The sequence below is a fragment of the Prinia subflava genome, chromosome 5 (assembly GCF_021018805.1).
Source record: "Prinia subflava isolate CZ2003 ecotype Zambia chromosome 5, Cam_Psub_1.2, whole genome shotgun sequence".
In the NCBI taxonomy this organism is placed as follows: Eukaryota; Metazoa; Chordata; class Aves; order Passeriformes; family Cisticolidae; genus Prinia; species Prinia subflava.
In genome coordinates, this window is record NC_086251.1 from 47689340 (window position 1) to 47712308 (window position 22969).

The 22969-nt window shown below is 41.4% G+C and overlaps 1 protein-coding gene across 1 annotated transcript in view; it reads left to right on the forward strand.

Annotated features, from left to right (window-relative positions):
• The first annotated feature begins 436 nt into the window (after positions 1-436).
• The window catches only part of LOC134551486 (ras and Rab interactor 3-like), a 153445-nt gene continuing 130912 nt past the window's right edge, over positions 437-22969 (forward strand). Inside the window, exons 1-2 of the mRNA XM_063399148.1 lie at positions 437-761; positions 3012-3122. Of these exons, the coding sequence (XP_063255218.1) occupies positions 605-761; positions 3012-3122 (268 nt within the window). The 5' untranslated portion in view covers positions 437-604. The remainder of the gene's footprint in view (positions 762-3011; positions 3123-22969) is intronic.

Below are 22969 nucleotides of genomic sequence, written 5' to 3' on the forward strand. Positions count from 1 at the left end.
GCACATGCGCGTTGCCATGGGTGCCGGAGGAGCACCCAGAAAGTTGCGGGAGAGGGGCGGGGAGAAGGGGCCGAGCCGCCCGCCGGGGCTGAGTGCCCGCCCGGCGCCGCGCAGAGAGCCCGCGGGCAGCTAGCTGCTCCCAGCGCGGCGGCTGAGTCGCCCACCTGCCGCCTACGGCTGCCGGCGAGGGGGGGAGGGAGGAAAGGGATAAACTTCAAAGTTGGCCGGGCGGGCAGGGAGCCGCATGGATGTTTCCGTCCCCCGGCGCTGACTCGCAGCCCGCGGCGCGCTGTGGGGCGGCCGCTGCCCGAGGAGCGCGGGGCGCCGCCGCGCCGCTCCCTCCGCCGCCGGCCATGGGGCGCGGGGCTCGGCCCGGCCCCTGAGCGCGCCGCCTCGCCCCCCCGCTCCGGGCTGCCGCCGCCTCCCGCCCGCCGCCACCTGCCTCTCCCTCCGCTGCGCCGCTGCCGACCGGAGGGCCTGGGCATCGGCTTCTCTTCGCGCTGCAGCCCGACCGAAATGGAGCTGTCTGCGGGAAGCCGCCGGGAGTGACCCCCGCTTTCCCACCGATCCACTGGCCGCCCCCTCGGCGCCCGCGCTCGCTCCGATGGAGCTGGAGGAGACGCCGCTCGCCCCTCCGAAGACCATGCTGCTTCTGCTGAGGAAAGTTCGCAAGAGGCGGGAGATGCTGCTGCAGCAGCTGGGCTTCATCTGCGCCATCCTCTTCTTCGCCTGGTGCATGTCCAGCCTGCTCTCCAGAGCGGGTGAGTGGCGGCGGCGGCGGGACCGGCGGACCCCGGCAGGGCCGGCCGGGCGGCTGGGGCGGCCCGGGGGCTGCGGCCGCCGCGGGGCTGCCGGGGTTTGGCGCATCCGGGCGGCGGTGGCTGGTCCCCTGTGGGGTCTCCCAGAGGAAATGCCCGGCGTGCGGTGGTGCGGGGCAGCAGCGCGGGTTCCTTGGGCGGCCGCAGCCCGGGGAGAGGGGGAAGCTGCGCCGGGGCACCCCGCGGGTCGGGAGCCGACGGCATCGCGGGGCAGCTCCGTGCCTGCGAACGGCCCTGGAGGAGTTTCCCCCTGCCGTGGCATCAGAGTGGAGTTCGCTCCAGCCGCCTGTGGTCCCCTCTGCAACTTCGGGCTGCCTTTCGTTTTGTCCTTAGGTTGTGAACCTCCATCAGCTATAGCTGCTTCTTTTCTCAGTCTCACACACGCCGCCAACACCTCTTCCCCCGTTACAGTAGAGATTTAACAGAGAATTCTGCATTTTAGGCTAGGAACAGTGCTAATTTTACGTTTTATAGAGAGAGTATTATAACAGAGTCTTTTGCATCATTTGTGCATGTGCTGTGTTGGTAAACTGATGCACTTATAAATAACCACATCATTCGCGTTTGTTCCTCTGCCTGCTGGCACAGTTTGGGCTGTAAGTGTGCAGCTTCAAGCCCTCATCCTGCAATATGCTTCACATCCCTCAAATACAAAGTCTAGGGTTGCTGGGAGAGCACTTGGGTCTCTGGATAGGGCTGCCAACTTGAAGATTTAAGAACAAAATCGACTAAGCCCATCACTAAGCATCTACATTTAATAGAAGGAACTCAGATTTCAGCACAATCAGGATGGGTCATCTGCTTAAATTAAAGCTGAAATTCAAGTGTGTGCTTTAGGGAAGAAAAATCTTCAGGAACTTGTCAGAGTTTGTAATGCTCTTGTGCTCAAATTATTGCCCAGCTTGTTTGAGCTGTATCTAGGATGGCAACAAGCCATCCATATAAGAATTCGGTGTCTTAGACCGTATTAGCATATTGCTCATCTTAAAACTTTCAACTTGTGTTTTCAACTTGGGAACAAGTAAAGGGGGTATGAATATGTTTGCATAGCTTGAAGGGGTTTTTTTGGTTGCAGTTGCTGTTTTCCACAACTTTTTTAGGTTTTCATGAAAAATGTCATGACTAATGAAAGTTTTTAATCTCCTGGGCTATCAGCTAAATCCCTCATAACCTAATTTTTGATAGTATGCTGCATCAGGTAGGGTTTTCTTTCAGCTGGCTAATTTACAGTACATATTATCCATAAATACTGACCATCTGTTGTCTATGCTTCTTACAATTGTGGCTCAGAACACTTTACTCTGGGAAAACTAACTACAAGATTTCTTTTTCCAGGAGTCAGTAAGAAAACACAGGCATTACATGGTGACAGTATAAACTCAAAATTGGCCAAGGAAGAATTTTTGTTGTTTTTACAATATGTTCATTTGAAATGGATAAGATTGAGGTGGAAGTGATTTAATTAAGAGGTTCTATTCTTTCTTTGGTTATTATAATTGCACATGGTACATGATCTCACAAGTGCTCCTGTACTCTGTTTAACAGGTTTCATTGAGAATGCTTCTGGAAAATGCTTTTTGCCAAAAGCTCTATTGACTTCTAAAAAAGTTCTTATTTTTTTAAGACTTACAAGAATTCACTGTGATTTCCATTTTCTTTGATGAGTTACGAATGGTTTGGTATTATTAAGCATACCCAAGAGTGAAAAGTTCAGAATAAACTAAAATATAACTGGAACATATCCATATGCATTTTTTTTCCCATGAAAGCAGTAATGTAATATGTGCAAGTACAGATGACTAAATGGAAGTGTGATTTTTGCTCATGTCAGCATAGCTGGGCTGGTTTCATATATAAGAGCTGCAAGTGTTGACTTTCACAGGTACAGGCTTCAGCATTTGCTTGATGCAGAATATTTTCCTGCTGTGGGTCACAGCCAAATCTTCTGATAGTTCTGATGGCCAGAACATGCCAACAGCTCGGCTGTGGCGCCTGCTTGCACCTTTGGAGCTGGGAGCACCCAGCAGGTGTCTATTGGCACATAGTGCTCCCTCCAGTCACACCTTGGGTTTTGCCCCTTTTGCATTCAGATGGTCAGTCCATCATCCTTGTTAGTGGGCACGTGTAGTCCAGTTGGGAAAATGCAGGAAAAAATTGGTGCTAGTGGGCATAATGTCTTTTTATTTAATACAGGCCAAGAATCAGCTGTTCCAGACAGAAGCGTTGTATCAGGAATGTGGAGGAATAGAAGGTTGATGGCATCACCTAATGGGACACATGAAGAGAAGAACTGTACAGAGCCAGGTAAGGTGGGAAAGCTTTGTAATGTCCTGTAAGCTCCTGAGATGTGTTGGCTAGTTTTGTCATGACCAAGCTGCAGTGATGTGAAAACACCAGTGTTAAAAAACCCCAACAAACCAGGACTGTTCTGTGTAGAAATAAGGTTTGTTGTGTTACATAATGATGTGATTTTATGTATCAAAGGCAAAAGGTAATGTTCAGATAAAGGAATATTTTGGGGTTGTTGTGAGACTAGTGCCGACCATTCCATTTCTGTAGTTCTGTTCCTCTGGTGATTATTCATTTCTGTCCAGCTGATGTGTGTATATTGCACAAGTCACGAGAGGTGTGCTCCTCTTAAAGCTATGGGTAGCTAAATATGCAGTGGTTTAGATGACATCTGAGCTCAGTGATTTATGTTCATTACCTTTACACAGTTAATCATGGTTTACTAGTTTAGTGATAAACTATGTACTCAGAGTAGGAATTTATATAGTATGGAGGGGGTTGATGAGGTAAGTGATATGGAAACCCTGGAATCCATTTTACTTCAGGATGTCTGTCTTGGCCAGGCAAAAAAGAATTGATTGAGGGCAGGAGTAGATGATGCATTTTAGTATCAGTGTTAGTCCACAATGCTTTCATCTTCCCATCTGTCTTTCCAGTGTATTTCCTTTCTCTCTCTCCTTGCGCCTCTGTGGTTTATGGTGTGTGGGAGATGAGACATTTTGCCAGTGGCACTAGCCAAGTTAATTTAAAGTTCAGATTTTTTTTAATGTGACTCCTTGATCAGCTCTGTGATAGCAGTGGAGTGAGAGCCTTCTCGCCAGCAGTGTCAGCAGGAGTTCAAGGATACTGTCAACCCCAGGCACTGGGAGAGTTTGGAGCAGTATTCTTGCCCTCACATGTTTGTTGTAATACTGAGGTGCCAGTTGTATAGGTTGAGGATCACTTGTGTACTTATACTCCTGAGAGAGGAGTGGAAGAACACAGCTCTGAGTATGCGGGTCCAAAAGTTTTAGCTATATCCTCTTGGTGTCCAAGGGCTTCCCCGTGCTTTTGTTGAGAGCTTTGTGGGTTGGTTTGCTGTATTCTGCATCTGTAACCTTAAGATGCTCTTGGTTTGTCTGTCAAAGTTGTTCAAAAACTGAAAGAACACAAAAAAGACCTTTTGGAAACACATAATGATTCTTGATAAATAATCAGAAAATACTATTCTTTCCCACTCCTCTTTCGTTTTCCTCCATATATGTGGATGCATCAAGTTGATCATGTCTGAGCACATACTTGGCAGCACACTTGGAGTCAAGGCAATGGAGGCCACAAAATTACGGAAGCCAGATCAGAAAGATACCAGTCAAAGTTCTGATGGAAACTTCCATTTAGCATGAATGAGAACTTGTTCACAATGATATGATGAAATGACCAAGGCAAAAACATGCTTGCATCTGAATTGAAATCCCAAAAGTAATACTGACTTCTTCACATGTTTAAAACAAATAGTTCCTCTTCCTCCATTCTTCTAAAGTCATAAGATTAGTTTAAGAACAACCGGAATAGATAAATACAGCTGAGTCATTTTGATGTGCTTTCTGAAATTCAGGTCTCTGAGGTGCACTTTTCTCTGTAACCACAAGAGATGGACACAAGGGAGGCCCAAATATGCCTCAGGATGCTGAAGTTTTAAGAAAAATATCACAAGACTTGCATTAAATGAATAATTTCTAATCACTGTAATGGTAGTACCCTTTCTTTTAAAAAGTGTTTCTTCAGTCAGAACAGATTTACAGATTAAATTTGTCACAGGATTGCAGTTGTAGCATTTTTAATCACTTCCTGTTATTCTGCAGTTATGTACTGCTTATCACTGTGTATCTTCTGCAGCTGAAGGAGGAATTGAGATGCTGCAGGAGTGACTAGATGTAAGCTGCAAATAAAGAGAACATCTGAAAACAGCTGAAGTTGGTGTTTGTGGGGCAGGAGTGGGTCTGTAAGAACCCATTAGTGTTACTGCTCAGTAACAACTTCTGTAGATTTGAGGTAGTGTTCTTTGTTGGCTTTGTTTTTTGTTGTTTTGTTTTTTAGTGTATGGGATGTTGACTTGCTTTTTTTCTATTTATTTTATTTCATTCTTGTCTGGTAGCCAGGGATTGAGATCGGTCATGTAACAAGAAGGTAGCAATGATAGAAAACCTATCAAAAAGGAGCAAGTAATACAGCTCATCTCTGTGGGAATGTAGCTTGTGTAATCACATGACTACAGAGAGAGAAGTCCCAGGAAAAGTCAAGAGACTTGCTGGAGATTGCATAGAAGATTGGTGAGAGTGTGGATGTTCAGCTGGACTGTGAATACATAGTTCCCTGCAGGCTCTCTTAGGAGATGTACTTATTCTTACCTCTGTTAATTCTGTGTCTGCTCTAAGCATGAGGGGCTGTACACATGCATGGCCGTGTATATGGTGTACAGCAGTTTTATTTTGTTATGTGGGTGCTTTTATATGTGTGTTTAGGGAACAAGAATTTCAGCAGGTTCTTGCTGAGAGCCTGTTAATCTCTTGTGTCATTGCTGTGCTCCCTTTTCATTAGCTTCCCACACAAATCTGCAGCTCTACCTCCCTTTTTCCAAAGGCTTTCAATGAAGTTCACATATTTACCACTTCACTTGATTTTCTTACTTAAGTGTAAGTAAAAAAAAAATCCCCATTGTTAGAAATGGCAGCTTATAGAAGTTTGTAAGACCTTGAGATCCCTGCACTTCATGACACTGGCAAGAAAGGCTCACCCTTTGTAATATATCTAGGGATAAAGGGTCCATAAGCTTCTAGAAGTAATGTTAGAAGCTTGTGAGCTCTGCTATCTTCTAGAAGCTCTCACAGTCTACACTGTTTGAGATTAGTCTCATTTGCTGAAGTAGATAATTTTGTATTGTGTTCTTCTGGAAATATTGATAATGTTTCTGTGACATTTTATCAGAAGAAAAAAATTGCTAAAGTCTAAGCAATGCTGCTTTAAAAAAGAACCAGGGGATGCTGAAAGAGGACAAGAAAATACACATATATGTGTGTGTATGTAACCAGAGAAGAAAAGTCGGGGTTTTTGTATCAGAGGACTGACAATCATGAATGTCCTAAGAGGCGCGCCACATTTTTTCTGATAGTAATATTCTGCAATCATGAAGACTTATTGATTATCTCTATCCCATAGCAGTGAAGGAACTGTAGGTCAGCTGCAGAAAGGAGGTGGAGCCTTGGGAGCACCAAGCCAACCTCAGTTGTAGTCTGGACTGAAACCAAATCTTCACCACAGTTAATGTGTTCTGTAGCATTTTTCTATTAGACATGGTTCCTGGTTTAAACTTCCCCGTAGTTGAAAGCTTCTCTGCTGTGATAAGATACTGGTCTTTATATTGTCCTGGAGGCTAGTGGACTTAAAAATTGTATGTAGAAGGCTGTGGACTTCAGAAATTTCATGAGAGCCTGGGATTTTTGGATTATGAATCTTATATTTATTTGGTATTGAGTAACTCTCTGGATGGCTTCCTCTTGGAAGGAAACTGAACTACTTTTTTTTTATGGCTCTGGGTAGATTTCTGTGGGATGAGGAGTTGACCTGACCCTCACTTAAAGCAGAGAGCTCAGAAAAGAGGAGTAGTTGTCTCTAGCATCTTAACATACCTCATTAGTTTGCAACCGGTTTTTTGCCGTATCCAAGCTCTCCCTTCCATCTGCTATCAGCTTGCTAGCTTGCAGTGCCATCTGCCCAGAAAGCCTGATTTGTAGCTTCTCTGCTCCAATGGCTTGCCTCTTGTTTCAGAATGTTCCTATGACTCCATGTCCTCCAGAACTCCCAGTAACGTTTCCAGGGCACGTACAAGGTGGGGTGACGGGGTGTCATGACGTTTCTACCACGTGCCTCAGCTGGGGCATGTCAGGCCGTTCAACAACTGATCCAGACTTTTTGCTGCTGTGAATATTTTCAAGTAATCCCTGTATAAGGATAGATTTCTTTTTTTTTCTGTGAATTAGAAATGTATGGGAATATATTCCCATTATCTTCTGACACTAGTCAGGGAGCAGCCTTGAAACAGGCAGTGGGATTTTCTTGCCTGTGGTTTGTCAACCATGGACAGTTCACAAGCTACACAGAAAGACCATGGTCTCATTGAGACACTAGATATAATTATTGTATTCTGTTCTGTTACTTGCAAATATTCCCCACATGCATATTAGTGGGACTTCTCTCTATCTTGATGCACAGAATCGTGCAACTATTTTAGTATGATAGATTTATTGATAGTGCATGCAGATGGATTTAAAATATTTTGGTACTCTAATGTGTTATGCCCTTAAAGACCAGGAAAGTTATCAGCCATAAACATTTTATTTTCATGTCAGTCTAGAGGAAATGAAAATGAAGAAAGATTTAAGAAAAAGTTTCAGTTGCTTTATGCATATGGTATTCAAATAACATGTAGACGCAGTGTCCGGCGAATGTGTATTTATTTATGTAGTTCAATGAATTACTAATTAGCTATCATTGAGCTTATTTCTGTAGCCACTTGTCATATGCTGGTGGGGTTTTATTTGTTTTGGGTTTGCTTTGAGTTCTTCCCCCTCACCCAGTGACTCCAGATTCCCTCTTGTTCCTGTAGATGGTGAGTGGTAAACTTTATTGATTGTGATCTCATTTGTATGGCTTCTGATTCTGGGGAAAATAGATGTGTGACAGTTTAAAACCACTTGGACAAACATTTTATCACAAGTTTTTCTTATGTGACTGCCAGGATCTCCTAAATCAGAATTCACACCTAGGTTGAGGTTGAACTTCTGACATCTTTGCATTGGCTTTGAGTGTGAGTATTAAATGGTTATGCAGGTAGGTGTAGCTGAAGTTAGTTGGGAAAAGTGGTGGGGTTTTTCTTTGTGTTGGGGTTTTTTCTTGGTTTGTTTGTTTATTGTTTTGTTTGTTTCTGGTTTTTTGTTGGTTTTTTTTTTTTTTGAACCAGTGTAGGAAATGTGCTTTGGCTGAACACAGAATTTGGAAAATAAACATCCTTCTTTCTGAGCTGTTCATTTTCTAGCAGCGTATTAAAACTGGCATTCAAAATACTAGAAGGAAATGAGACAAACATCTCTCTGTGCTTTGACTCAACCTGCCAGCAGCATCCCCTGGAGAGCTGAGTGCAGAAAATGAACTCCAGGGTAATTTATCCATTTTGCCAGGTCTAGGGGTCAAGTTTGCTGGAAGCAGTTTAACACACAGTAAATTAAGGTCTGACTAAAATGCCATGTAGAGATGTAGTAAACAAAGGCAAATGAAACATATTAAATAGTATTTTCTTATGTTACTGTATATTATTAAACCTAGTGAAAATATTACTTTATATAGTCTTTATTTTATATGACTCAGATTTATTTACAGTTGGCTTGAGTCCAGTTGAAGCACACTGTGGATAAAGACTTTCACAAGCTAAATCTTTGCTTTGAAACCAAGAAGCAGACCTGAAACAAAAATCCAGATTTTCAAAATGTAGCCACTTCAGAACTAAGTTTAATGTCTGTGGACACAGGTTCATACTTGAAACATCCAGGTTGAATGCTCTGGAGTGCTAGAATAAGATCTCAAGTTTCCTGTATTAGCCCAGCTCCAGTATTTAGGTATCTGATTTGCCTGTATTTCAAATCGCGTTAGCTAAGCATTCCTCCGATGTTAATGTAGTAGTAGTGCAACATTTCTTTTTCTATACCTGCAGAAAACTCAGGCAGAGACCAGCTGTGTAAATTACTGGCCTGAGGTCAAAGAGAAATATATGAGAATCAAGTCCAGATACCTTAGTTTTGATTTAGGCTCCTGGAAAAATGGTGTTTGGACTAGAGCGACCTCCTGAAGTTCCATCCAACCTGAGTTGTACTATGATGTGGTATGGAAATCAAATTAATTACATTTCACTCAGGACATACTTGAAATCCTTAATTAGGGATTTCAGAATCAAAGTTAGTAAGACTTGGATGTGCAGCTCTCCATGGTATTGCTGACTTAACTGTAGTGGGGGATAATGTGTATGTATCTGGATATGTTCTTCTCTGGTATGACTGGGGAGATGGACCATTTTGTAGATGTGTGCTCCATGTTCCACTTAGAAAATGATGCTGTTGGTATAAAAGCTGTGTTTAATGTACGTCTCCTTGTCCATGGCAATTTTGATTTCTGTACTGCAGAAATCACTTTGTACTGCAGCTGACACTGAGAGCACTGCTATCTTACCATGCATCTCATGCAGTTGTTACCAGACCTCCTGACTGTGCTGTTGTAGGAAGTGGGTTGAAAAGGCCTTGTAAATCAGCCTGTGAGCATTAATCCATGTTTCAGAGGTTGGCTTAGCACAGTCTGTATGAGATTCTGGGTTGCTTGGTAGATGTTAAAATGCTGGATTCATTTCTCATCCCTGTGCTCTTGGTGTTCCATCAATCTAACTTGGACCACCAGCGTGGAGGATTCAGACAAAACTCTAAAAGTGCACAACTGGGCTGCAGGAAATTAGATTGTGGAAAGCACCTGGAGATAGAAGATGGTCACCAGAAGCTGCAGGAGGGATAGAGAAATTTAGGGGTTGGAACTGTGTGGTAGAAAGACTAAGATTATACTGTCAGGCATCCTGGAGTTGGAGGATAGATGAAAGAGATGTGAGTGAGGGGAGACTGAATTTGGATGGTGAACCATGGGAGAATCTTGGGAATTGCAAAGCATAGAGGTAGGCTTGGGGAAGCAGTAAGCAGAGAAAGTGATAAAAGAAAGCGAAAAATCAAAATGTAGAGAGAGGTTTGCTTTTGGTTGGGCAAGAAATCTAGAATTTCATTACAGTAAATTAGTTTTAAACTTTGTTCTGCTAATATTTGTGATAAGAACCCTTATTGTTTTTCTTCTGAAGTTACAAAATTTTATTATACATATTTAGTTCTGTATTCATTATGTCAATGACATTTTACAGAATAGATGTGCTTACCCATCTAGCAGGCTGAAAATACTGCATGAACCTGCTGACAATTCAACTGGCATCAGTCCTGTTCTACAGGGAGGCAAAGACTTTCAGGCAGTAAAGAGTGGTGGTTTTCTTTATTCTTTGAAGCTGACAGACATTGAAGACATTCTAGTAGAAATCGCAATAGCCTTAGAAACTGAGTCAGATTACTTCCTGCTGGAAGTGTACTGGTAGGCTGAAGTACAGCAGAGCAAGCACTTCAGATGGAGTGCAGGTTACCATGTGTATGTTGTCACCAATTGTTTCTTTTTTTTCAACACGAGATTAATGGTTTAATGTTAATGACAGGTACTGCATTAATTGTGTTGAGGGTGACATTATATACCCATAGTGAGGAACAGTGGTAAATGTGCCTTCCTGCAAGGAAGAAAACAATAATTTAGACTCTGCCTGTTCAGTTTCCATGCATGCATGCTTGTTGGAAAATTCTCAGATTGCCTAAACCTGATGAATTACTTTTCCCCTGCATATGATGCATTCAGTTATTTAGTGGGTTGAGGGCAATATGATTGAATCTATTGCTATTCAAAGGTATTTAAATCTTTTAATAGCAAGATGTAAGATATTAACAGATGGTGGGAAATATTTAAACTTCTGGAGTAGAATTTCTGAATGAAATTTATGTTTAGAAGTTTAAATTGACTGAAATGAGGAAAATAGATTTATTACCCATTCCCCCCATTTACTATGAGTCAGCTTGTGCTTTGAGTTTTGTGAGCTCCTGGACCAAAACTCACTCTTTGAGAGAGGCAGTTGTTTAGAGCCTCGGGGAGGAAATCTGTGCTCCCTTAACTCTACCATCAATACAACCATGACAGTTTACAGCAGCTGAGGCTCTGCCCTACAGATTTAGTGTTGGGTGGTGGGATGATGTTTGTGGTTTAGTTCTTTGATAAGACTTTTCTCCCTTTGCTTTTCATGCCTTTGCAAAGTTGAGTTCTTTACTTGATTGTATCGTTACACATTTTTAAATCCCTCCATAGGATTTTTGACTGCTGTTGCCTAAAATTGTAAGGCTTTTTCTTACCTTCTGAAGCCTTTTGCAAGCCTTGCTCTTTCCTGTTGCTGCTATCCTTTGTCTGCTTCCTTTACCTTCACTGACACTTTGAGATGTTTCCAATATCCGTTTACCGTGTTATTTTTATGAAGATGCTTCCAGAGCAGAAGGTGAAAGAAGCTATCTGGAATATTATCACTCTCTCCTTTCTTGAATCTCACTTCATGACCCATGAGTACCATGATGTTCTGAGAAATTGGCCAGCCAGGATTGGCTAGACAGAGAGGTCAAAGCTAGCCTATTAATTAGTCCTGTTTCAGTGGTGTTTGGCTAGTTGAGGGTGGGAGGTTCCTGTAGAGCTATATAGAGTTGTCTGTCCTTGTTTTGAGATGGAGTGGTAGTCTCTAAGAGTGCCTAATGAAAATGCACAAGGAAAAGGAAAAGAGGACTGAAAAAAGGTGAAGTGACTTACCCAAAGTCTGCAGAGAAGGTCAATAGCTAAGCTCCATTTCCCCCCCACATAATCATAAAATGTAGCCATATTAAGTTCACTGAGCCTGGAGCTGTTGCTGCTGCCACCTTCAGCATCATTCCTGATCAGCTCATGATTTGAGTCTTTTATTGTGCTTATTAAAATGAAAGATACAACTTTTCACAGTAAGTAAACCATTAGCACTTCCCAGCTAGTTAAAACTGGTAGCTCAATGCTACACTACAGAGCACTTGTGATTTCTTCATGTCTTCCACCTAGAGGGAGAAGAAGCCTTGGAATGTAAAGATCTTTTTAGTTGCTCCCTAGAAGGGGATGAGTACATTCCTGGCTGACTCATCTGTGAGCCAACTGCTCTCCACAGAGAATGAAGATGAATTGTGACTAGAGGGGTTGCAGGTCTCTGCTGTGGTGATGTTTCTATCACTGGGGAATGCTTTTTGGGACTGCTGTGTGAGAGAGACTGTGTAAAATGCCAACACGCTGTTGCCCTACCAGGAGTAAAATGAAGACCTCTTGCTGCGTGCAGGCTGAAGAAGGAAAGAAAATGGTCAGCAGTATTTTTCTCATGTGTGAACAAACCTGTGCCTGACTCAAAGCTCTTTGAATTTTTTTTTTTTAATTTCATGGAGAGTGAGGGGAGGGTTTTTTTAGGCCAGTTGACTTTTGAGTGCAGAATATGTACTTCAGATTTGAAGGTAATCAGTTAATCAATTGTATTTTTCAATACCATATGTGTTTACTATAGTTATTTGATTGTACAGGATTGTTTAGTAATAGCACGTGATGAGAGAGTTCTTACTTGGAAAGACTATCTGGGATCATCTCCAGAACTGCTTTAATCTGTGGATATTTAGGGCAACTAAGTTTAGTAAGTACTACTTAGGTAATTAAAGGTTGGAGCTGGGCTGCTTTCTCTGCAACACAGCAGACTGGCAATGGGAAATTAGTCAACTTGGTTCAGTGTTTATCTACCTGGTCACCCAACTCAGTTTTATTTTTCTGTTGTCTTGGGGGGAGGTTGGAAAGTCAAAATAATAATAATTGTTTCATGGAGTCCAGGAGGTAGCAAAACTATCTCAAATTGCTTAGAGTACTTGAAAGGAGTACTTAGAGCTGGAAACAGTCACATTACCATTCTGCACTCTGGACTCTAATTTGCTTTAAAGAAAAAAATGCAGACTGGCTGAAGAATGATTAAATCTCTGCCAAATAACTACTTGTGAAATTCTTTTTACTCAGTGTTTTACCAGTTGCTCCTTAGATGTAGGTATGAAACCAATTTGCACATGTAAGAAAGATGTTATATTAAAAAGAGATAGATGCACTTATCATGCAGGTTTCTGTATAAGCTCATTGGCTTTTGAAATTGTTCAGATTTGGTGGAGTAAATGAATTCATTTGCAGAACCTTTTGGTTTTGTTGAAGATTTTCAAAATTCAATGTTTTCTCCCTCATTGTACCTGTTGCTGGATTGAACTCTACACAAATGCCACTAGCATTACTGTTATTCTGGGATGAAATTGCTGATGAGATGGGAATAACGATGCATGTACTCTGTGCTTCTTACAAATAAAATTGTAATCTTCACAACTAAAATTCTTTCCTTGCATTCAGTGATGAATTCCAAGTGTTTTGGTCATGCTGCATTGCTGACTCCAGGCTGGACTGTGAACGGAGCACTGCAGTACAGCTCTGAGGAACCTCTGAGGTTCCTGCCAGGGGCTCAGCCCTGTGGGTTCTGTCCTCCAGAGGGTTTTCAGCTGTGAGAGCCTGCACATCTGATAACTCGTGAAAGAGATGAGAACCTTCTGTATCCAGAGTGTAGAGGGGAAATGGCTGTGTTGGACAATACTGGCTGTGTGCCCGTCTGTGCTGAGACTTGTGATATCTCACTGGGCTCAGATGGAAATAGGGTGGTGTGTCCTGATTCTGGGGTGCCTACAGACATGACCCCGAACTGAGATCTTGAACATTCTTATAAGAAACCAGATTATCATCTGTTCTGTATAGGAAACAAATTTCAGTCACTATGCTAAATGGAGGGAGTTTTTTTGTTTGCTGTATTTAGAGGTTTTAACAACAAAATCTTGCATCACTTTTGGTAAGTAATAGATATTTTGTAAATCTCGTTTTAATGGCAATTTTATTCTAGTACCTGTAGAATCAGTAGTTCTGTGCATTGACATGAAGTTTAGAGGGCTGCATAAGAACCCTGTACACCAGTCTTTACTGCAAGAGATTGAGCTCCAGTGTTTCAGTGTGATATGAGGACCAGAAAGTCCTCAATTCTAGCTGTGCCTGCAGTAGTGAATTTCTTTGGAACTTTACCCTATATTCCTTCACTCCAGAAAAATACTTTTTTTTTAATTCCTCAGGGAGCAAAAATATAATTCAACACTAGCAGGGAGCAAAAATATAATTCAACACTAGCAGGGAACCTTGATCTCTATTCCTTCTACAAATATGACCTAATTAGATTGGGCTCTGAACGTGGACAGCATCTTTATAGTAGTAAGCCTTGTTCTCCATAGAAAGTGAATATGATCTTGGATTTCCCAGTGGTAGATTTGCAAATACTTAGGTGCCACAATATAAATTCTGATTTAGATTGAGTGTAAATATGATGTAGCTTAACAGTGAGGCACCTGTTTCTTGCCCTCAGATGATTCAGTTAATTGCTCTGATTATTTCTTTTCTTCCTCTGCAAAAATACCTTTCCTTTTCTGTTTGTAAAGTGGATCTTTTATATGGGACAAGCAAATAAATTGCTTGTTTTAAAGTAATCAGATGAGGCATTTACAGGAGTAAAAATTCAAAGTTACAGTCATTATGCTCCCAAAGAATGAATTTCTATTCTACTAGTAAACATACTTAAATATTAAGGAAACAATATTTTTTCTTCTTTATGCAAATGGTGTTGCATACCCTTTGGTGTCTTCCTGTTTTAGTTGTACAGTGACATTATATACTTAATCTTGAAGAGGCATTTGGATCGTATTATTTAACAGCCGTGGGTAAAAGCCTCTTGCAATTATGAGATTAACAAGAGTTACACTATGTTTTGATTCTTCCTGGAGACTGATATGTGAATACATGTGTGCTTTGACTGGATAAGTTTGACTTCTTTTGCTCTCTCTTTTGGTTTTTCCCCCCCTATTTTTCCTTTAAAGAGAAATTCTGTTAGCGGAAAGATTTTCAAAGAACCTAAAAGGCTTAAATGCCATAGGTGTTCCTTCAGATGCTGCTGTGAGTGCCAGACACCTTTACTGCTGCAGAGTAACAATATCCAAGAATAGAAATTCAGAATTTGGCTTTGCTGGCTGTTGAGCTGTATGGTCTGTGTTTTATGGGAGGATAATTTAGATTGTTTGATTTTCTTTAAAACAAACTTGGGAAGTAGTGTACATTTTCTCTCTTTTGGGAAAATACTCACTCTCCAATACATGAAGTTACAAACACATAATTAAAGCTGTGAGAAAAATCATACTGTTGTAAGGTATTAATTACTGGTAAGTTTACGCTAACTAAGATAGCTCTGGCTTTTTAGAACATCATGCACTGTATTTATTAGTTCTTAACTAAAATATTTAACTTTATGATGTTGAATTATTTTATGGGGAAGAATAGCCGCTAATTCAGAGGCTTGAAAATACCACCAGGTTGTCTTTCATAAATCAGCACAAGCTCCTGTTTCTTGCTGTTATGTAACAGCTGTTGATGTGATGCTGCAATTTAAACTTCAGAAAAAGCTGATTAGTGTAAACCTCCCACATAGAGTTGAGGACAGGCCGGAGGCACGGCCAAAGTGAAATGACCCACGCAAACGTGGGGACACTTCAGTGCTACGGGAATAGTCCAACCTTGCAAAGTGAATCGGAATGTATGTCTGGGTTTAGATGTTTCTATTATTTACTTTAGGTGTTTGGTTATTTTTTTGTTCAGTTGGCACTGAAGTACTGGCGCACACACACAGCAGTACCTGGAGGGACCATTTCTGTTTCAGGACAAAGCTGCCTGGAACTGGAAGTTTGTTACAACATTCCATGCTACAGTGGGTTTATTTTGGTTTGAAGGGCAGATTTTTAAGTAAGGTGGATCTAATTCATGATTTCACTTGGCTCACATGAGCCAATATTCAGATTTGGTACAGCATTTATGCAGAACTTTAACACTGAGCATGTAATTGACCTGAAGTTGTTGATCTTACTGTGAACTGAGACTTTTCCAATGCCTTGAGTATCCATTGGGAAGGATTATTCACGTTTCAGACAAAACAGGGTCGTAGGCAGGAATCAAAGGTTTTGAGTTTGTTGGGATTTTTTTCCTATTCAAAGGAGTATTTTGGTGTTGCACGCTACCTAAGCCACTGTTCACATCAGTAGGAACCCTACAAACACCCCCTCCCAGCAAATTCAGCACTGGACTGCCTGATCTAGTGAAAGTTAGGAGCTTGCTATTAATGTCTGTGAATGTTACCTGCATGCAGGTTCTCTGATTCACGTGAGGGATGAAATGCTCTTAAGAAGCACTGCTACTCAAAATGGGGAATGGAGATTTTATATGTCTTTTGTCTATTATATTTACAGGGTCTGTAAATCTAGTGTGTGAGCTGACCATCTAATGACCTTTAAAAATGCAGCCTTTGGAGAGATGAAGAGGGATTTGTTAGTTGGCAGATTTGTGCTAGCAAGCTTCAGGTTATTTACGGAAGTCTGGAATTTTGTGCTCTTGGATTTAAAGAGTACTGTGTAATTCAGATCAAAGGCAAAGTATTAAAATCTTAATTCCACTGGGAGAAATACCCTTTATTTTGGCGTTCTCAGACATTATTCTTGATTCATGTTACTAATGTACCTTATAAAGAGAAAAACGTTGAAGTTTTCTCATAATTTTCTGTAAAATAATTTTTCTTTTACAATAGGACTGCTTAGTCTGTGAGGGTTATTTGTAACTTCAAGCAGTGAAACAGCTCTGATATTAAGCCAGACAAAGTCATAATTACTGTCAGGTGTTTGTTTCCTCCATTAATTGTATAGTGAAAACATTGATGTGCTCAATTTCATTGTTAAAATACTGAAATATCCCTGTATCATCAAAACTATTTGTGTATGGATAAGGAGGAGGAAGGAAGGGAGCCAAGGGAAAGGACATTTCAAAACTATTACAGTTGCTTTTCTAGAAGAGTGTTTTAATCTGTACAGATGAATTGCATTTCTGTGGGCTTTTACAACTGACTTAAAATTCATGGGTTATACATCTGAAGAAGATCACAGTGAAACTAATTTGTCTGGTGGAAAGCAAAGTAACCATTGCCTCAAGTGTTTCCCTCTCAAATGATGAAAACTGATGTTACTGTGCCGTCTAGTGCACAGAAGTACCTTGAATCTTGTTAGATGACTTCAGGTGGTAAAACAGAAACTGTAAATCTCTGTGTTTGAGGCTGTTTGCTGTCCTTGGCCTGTGGAAAAGTGCCAGGTGACATCAGAAAGTGTTCTGTGTGGTCTGAAAGTACTGTGTCATCCTTAAAGTTTAATTTCTTTGCCTGTTTCTGTGCATTCAAAAGCTATGGAACAGATACTGGCAGTGTAATAAAGCAAAATGTTCTTGTAGTGTGGGTTGCAACCCTGTCCATAGAAATTGTATCTCTGACAATGAAATAATGGGGTATATTACTGAAAACTAATAGATTCCATTCTCATAAAAATCAGTAAGGAAAATTCTCTTGAACAGGAAAGGAAATGGGATACGGAGTGGGATTTTAAGGACCTCAATACTTAGTTATAGACAGATTCCCTGTGAAGTCTTTGGGGTAAATGTGCTCAATTCTCTGGGTTTCAGTTGGAGTTAGATGTCTTGGGCAATCTCACTAAGTGCCTCCTTAGCTACCTGGCTATCTTGGCACTTCAGCAATAGGGGCTAAGTTAAATAAAACTTCCTGCCGTGTCTCAGAAGAACTGTATTTTCTTTCTGAAATGATGTAGGCCTCCAAACCTGAATCATACCTGCAGTGTGTCCACTGAAGTTAGAGAGGACTTTTGAACATAGAGGGAACTTTTGGCAAGTGGATGAGTTGCCCTCACTACAGAACTTCTCACAGTAAACACAATGAACATGTTAGGGACAGTAACACAGCAGAGAGCAAAAGTCTCTGACTGTAGGATAAAACTCATGTTCAAAAGTTAGCTGTTCTTGTGGGCAGGCTGGGAACTGTGGGGCTGTTTTGCTGTGCTAGCAACATTTACTCACTCATTTTGGACAGACTTACTAGTAAATGTGCAAAGATACAAAACTGTTCTGCTGTATGAGTGAACTTTAGGGCTGTAGTTGACATAGTGACAGTCCGTATCTTTTGGGTTTTTTTAAGGAGAGCTGATATTTCCTTGAAATAGTGACCAGTGAGGTGTGAGAGAACTAGTCTGGAAGTGGGAGGATTTAGTTGTTTTTTTTTTTTAATTAAAATGGCTCTTGTAACAGTGGCGTGTGCTGAATTCAGTCTTACTGAGGTGTGTAAGGAGTGCTCTGAATACACCTAATTTATCTAGTCTCTCTGGAGGCTTTGGCAGGTTTCAGTGCTATTTCACCTTGCTACTGGAGTGTAGTGTTTCTCAGGTGGAATGTACTTGTCTCGTTCCCCATGAAGGCAGTAGCTCTGTGCAGGTGAAAGTGCCTAGGGAACCTGCAAGATAAATAGGGAGGTGCTGTATTCGTGCTTCCTCCAGGGACAGGTAACTGCTAATGCAAGCTTTCTGCATAATTTCTTTATTTACTCAAGTTCTATATTAATCCTAGTTTAGCCCAAAATTTGGTAGTGCACATCTAATCCTCTATGTTTCAGGCCTCATTTGTGGACTTTGACTAAAAATATTTCTATGTCTCCCAATCCTACAGTGGAGTTTTGTGAAATGCTATGCTAGAGTAATGGAAGCTACAGCATACTACAAACTGAAAGACAGTCATAACCACGGAAGGCTTGATACTAGGCAGTTATGTTATACCCAAGATACACATAAATTGTTTCTCAAATGGAACATTGCATTTGAAATAACTCCTCCCTGAAAATACTTAATGACAAAATTACAGACCTTTCAAATTACATACCACATCTTATGCTATAGTTATTTTAGCTGCAAATTTTAAATAATATTCATGTGTTTGGAAACACTGATGATAGTGTTGCTGGATTTTTTTTTACCTGTTGGATATTAGACTCTCTAGACAGTAGTGAGCACTTACTATTAAAAGTTGGTTCCCTGTAGTCCATATTATGTTGATTGTTTATGGTGAGAGTAGTTTGGAAGTGGCATTAACTGTTTAAAATTGAGACACTTAGTCACGCAGACCGTATTTATCCTCAATGGAAACAAGCATCCCAAATGACTTGTACACTTATAGATTTACTTTTTAGTTCTAAACCAAGCATCCTTTATGTGTTATGTCAGTGAAATTCAATCTCCAAAGTCACAGTTCTAAGTACATTTTGGTAATGGCCCAGCTAAGAAATGGTAGAAAGAAATGTGACCAACTTCTTTCTTAATTTGCTGTTGCATTGTATTCCTTTACATTTTGCCCATGACTTTTCATTTTGCTTTGACTTGTCTTAGGTTTTTGTGAGCTGCTGTCTTCAAGAGACTCTTCTATGTTTTTAGAGGAATTTGGGTATATGTGCTTTTGAATGATGTTTTGTTGTCTCATTTGTTGGTGCAATAATCACTGGTCTGCCTCATGGAGGAAGTGACAAGAGTTGCGTCATATACCTGGACATTTCCTTTGTTAATTTCTTATTGGTTACATATAGTAGAGAGAGGAAGTTCAGGAAGTAAGAATTAGGATATTGTGTGTACTGTCACCATCTGCATATGAACAATGTGATTTAAAAATGGCAGCTGATGCTTTCTGCCAGGATTTGGATCTTGTATTGGGCACTAGAAATAACTTAGGACTCTTGTTCTCTCCTTCCTCTTCCAGAGTGGCAATTCTTCTTCCAAGCATTGTTAGTTTAGAGTGCTCCAAATCTACTTTTCTCACCAAGCAGTCATTGCTGACACCCTTCTCAAATGCTGCTCATCACCAAATCTGTCGCACAGGCTCCCTTAGTCAGGCAGCCCAGCCACCACTGCCCCAGGCTGCAGCTCAGTTCTCTTCACTTGTGATTGAAACCTGCACTGAAAGATTCAGTTCTTCAGAAGGCCAAGTCCACAGAAGCTGAGACTATGCCTTAGACACTGTACTAGCCATCATCTTCCTGGTTATCTTCTAACCAGTGTACCTTTGAGTGGTTTTTTTAGTGATTCCTTGTTCTTCTGAGCATGCACGCATGATCTGTCAACAGCATCATGATCTATGTCCTTCATACTATATGTTTCTAAATTATGTATTTAAGTAATTCCCAGTCATATTCTCATTCCACATTATCACTAGCTCCTGTGTGAAATGTCACTAATATGTGTGGACTGCAGGTTTTCTGCATGTTTCATTACTTACTGGTTTCACTTGCAAATTATCTTTCATCTGAGTAGGTAGTAATTAGATGCCATAATTTTTAGGCACACATAGTAATGCTTCTTCCATCCAAAGAATGTAAACTATAATGAACTTGGGGCACTTACTTTAGTGTGGCTCTCTTTTTAACTAGAGGAATTGAGAGAGTCTGTTTGTGGGAAATCTAAGGAAATCACAGGAAATTGATGTGGTTGCATTTGTGCCTCTCTCCCTGTACACTTAGAACTAGCTTCCCCACCATGTTCAATTATTTATCTTGTCCCTTTTGGGGGAATGTCCCTCACTGCCCAGACCCGTGTATCAAAACTGGCATGGTTCTGTCTGTTCAGTAGTATGGATGTTCTGATTGAGTGTATTTGACTAGAAAACAAATATTAATGTGGGTTTTTACATGTAAGTAAGTGTATGTGTTTGTTGAACATTAAAGCTAAAATACTTTGCTTCCTTTCTTTATAGACTTTATAGTCCTACCATGTTCTCTGGTCTCCCCTCTGTGAAAAACAGTCCACCTCCCCTCAGTCAGATGGGTGCACTGTAGCACAGGAAGTAGAAATTCACCTGACCAGCCAAACTAGTAAAAAGGAAAGCATACAGTATCTGACTAGACACACTCAAGAACACTGCCTATAGCCATGTTCCTCTTCTATAGGAGAGCGTTTCCATTTTGTCCTCTTACCTTTGGAGCAGCAAGCAAGCCTGTCCTTTTCAGACATTCAGTGGTCAGCATTACTTTTATGATTTTGGACACTTGTATGTAAATTGTATGTCTTGAAGCACTTGTTAAATATGGATTGCTTAGGGAAGGAGCTCAATATTTTGAACTCTGAGAGACAAGATTTCAGGAGCAAGTCATGTTGCTTCACCCCTACAAATTGTTGGGCCCTGACAGTATCTGCCTGAGGATGTTAAAGGAACCAGCTGATGTCATTGAGAGGCCACTCTCCATAATCTTTGAGAAGTTGTGGAGATAGGGCACATCTCAGAAAAATAGAAGAAGACAAAGGTCACCGCCATCTACAAGAAGGGGATCTTAAAAGAGGATCCAGGCAATTGTAGACACATCAGTCCTTGGGAAAATTGTGGAGTGAATCCACCTGGAGGCTGTCAAGTCAGATGAAGCACATAATTGGGAAAAGACAGCACAGATTCACCAAGGGAAAACTGTGCTTGACAAATCCTATCAGCTTCCATGGCAAAGTAGTAACCTGCTTGGCTGATGTGGGGCTCGTGGCAGGCATTGTCTACCTGGATTTCTCCAAGGCTCTCACTGTGGTTTTCCACAGCCTCCTCCTAGAGAAGCTGGTGCATTGGGGTCTAGGAAAGTGCTCCATTTGGTGGGTGGGGAACTGGCTGGCAGGCAGCAGCAGGGCTGGGATAAGTAGCTCCTTTTCAAACCAGCAGCCTGTCACAAGTGAGATCCCCCTGGGGTATTGGGGACAACACCTTAGTATCTTCAGAAGTGATCTGGAAGATGGGATCAAGGGTACCCTGGTGAAGATGGCTGATAATACCAACAATGGGGAAGTGGACACATGAGGAAGGAGAGCCACCCTGCAGGATGACTTGGATAGGCTGTGGGCTAACAAAAACCTTAGGAAGCTCTGCAAGGACAAGTGTTAGGTTTTTGCACCTGGGAAAACATTACCCAGGAGTGCAGCAGAGGTTGGGATCTAAGCAACTGGAGAGTGGCTCTGTGGGATGGCACCTGGGGATCCTGGTGAACAAGCTCTGTGTGAGTGAACAGTGCAGTGCTGGAAAAGTAAAGACAACAGGATGCTGGTTTTCATCAACAAGGGCAGCAGCAGCAGAGGTAAAGACACCACTATCCCACTCTAGTCAGCAATTATCAGGTAACACCTGGAATAGTTTGTTCAGTTTGGGTCTCAGCTGTAAAAAAGAAGCTCTGCACAGGCTGCAAAGGGTCCAGAAAAGGTCCACGAAGGTGATCCAGGGACTGGGAAGCTGGCCATATGAGGAAAGGCACAGAGAGCTGTGTTTGTTCAGCCTTGAGAGAAGACGACTTAGGGAAAACCTTATCACCACTATTTAAATGGTGGCTGGAAAGACAGTAGAGACTCACTTTTTACAAGGAGTCGTGTGAAAAAGATGAGAGTAATGAGTAAAGGTTACCTGAGGAGATGCTGATTGGATGCAAGAATATATTTCACATTGAGAACAATCAGCCACTGGAATCTCTCCAGGGATGTAGTGAATTCCCAAATGTTGGGCCCTTAAGATTTGTCTGGATAGATGCTGGAACATCCATCCAACATGATTTAGACCATGTTTTTGTCAAAAAATGTTGGACCAGGTGGTCCTTCAGGTTCCCTTCCAGCCTGGTTTCTGTGGTTCTGTGTTCCTCTGATATAATTGTCTAAAATCCCAGAGGGCTAATGTACCCAGCTAGGAGATCCTGTGGTGTATGTCACATGCCTGCTATCACTGAAATGTGCATGTGTGGTGAGTGATCTAAGCAGCAGCAGCATATGGAGCTGTGTTTTGTCAGGTGAACGTTTTGTTAGTGTTCAGTGTTTGGATCTGCCAGTGGGTAATAGATGTCATCCCGGGTGGATACAAATAAAGCCTCTATGGTATACTGCATCCTACTCTGGTTTTGCTTACTCTAGATATTAAAGCAAAATTACCCTAAAGTAAAATGTTTAGAAGGTGGTATTTTTTTCACAAATATGTATTTTCCTGTCTCCATGTTCTACTAAGCAGGCATCCTTAGTAACCATAAGTCAAACAGCACAAGCTTCCAAGTGATGAATTACTTTTAGTGCATTTTTGCAACCTCATTAAATAACCTAAAAGAGCTTAATTATATAAATCTACATCTGTGG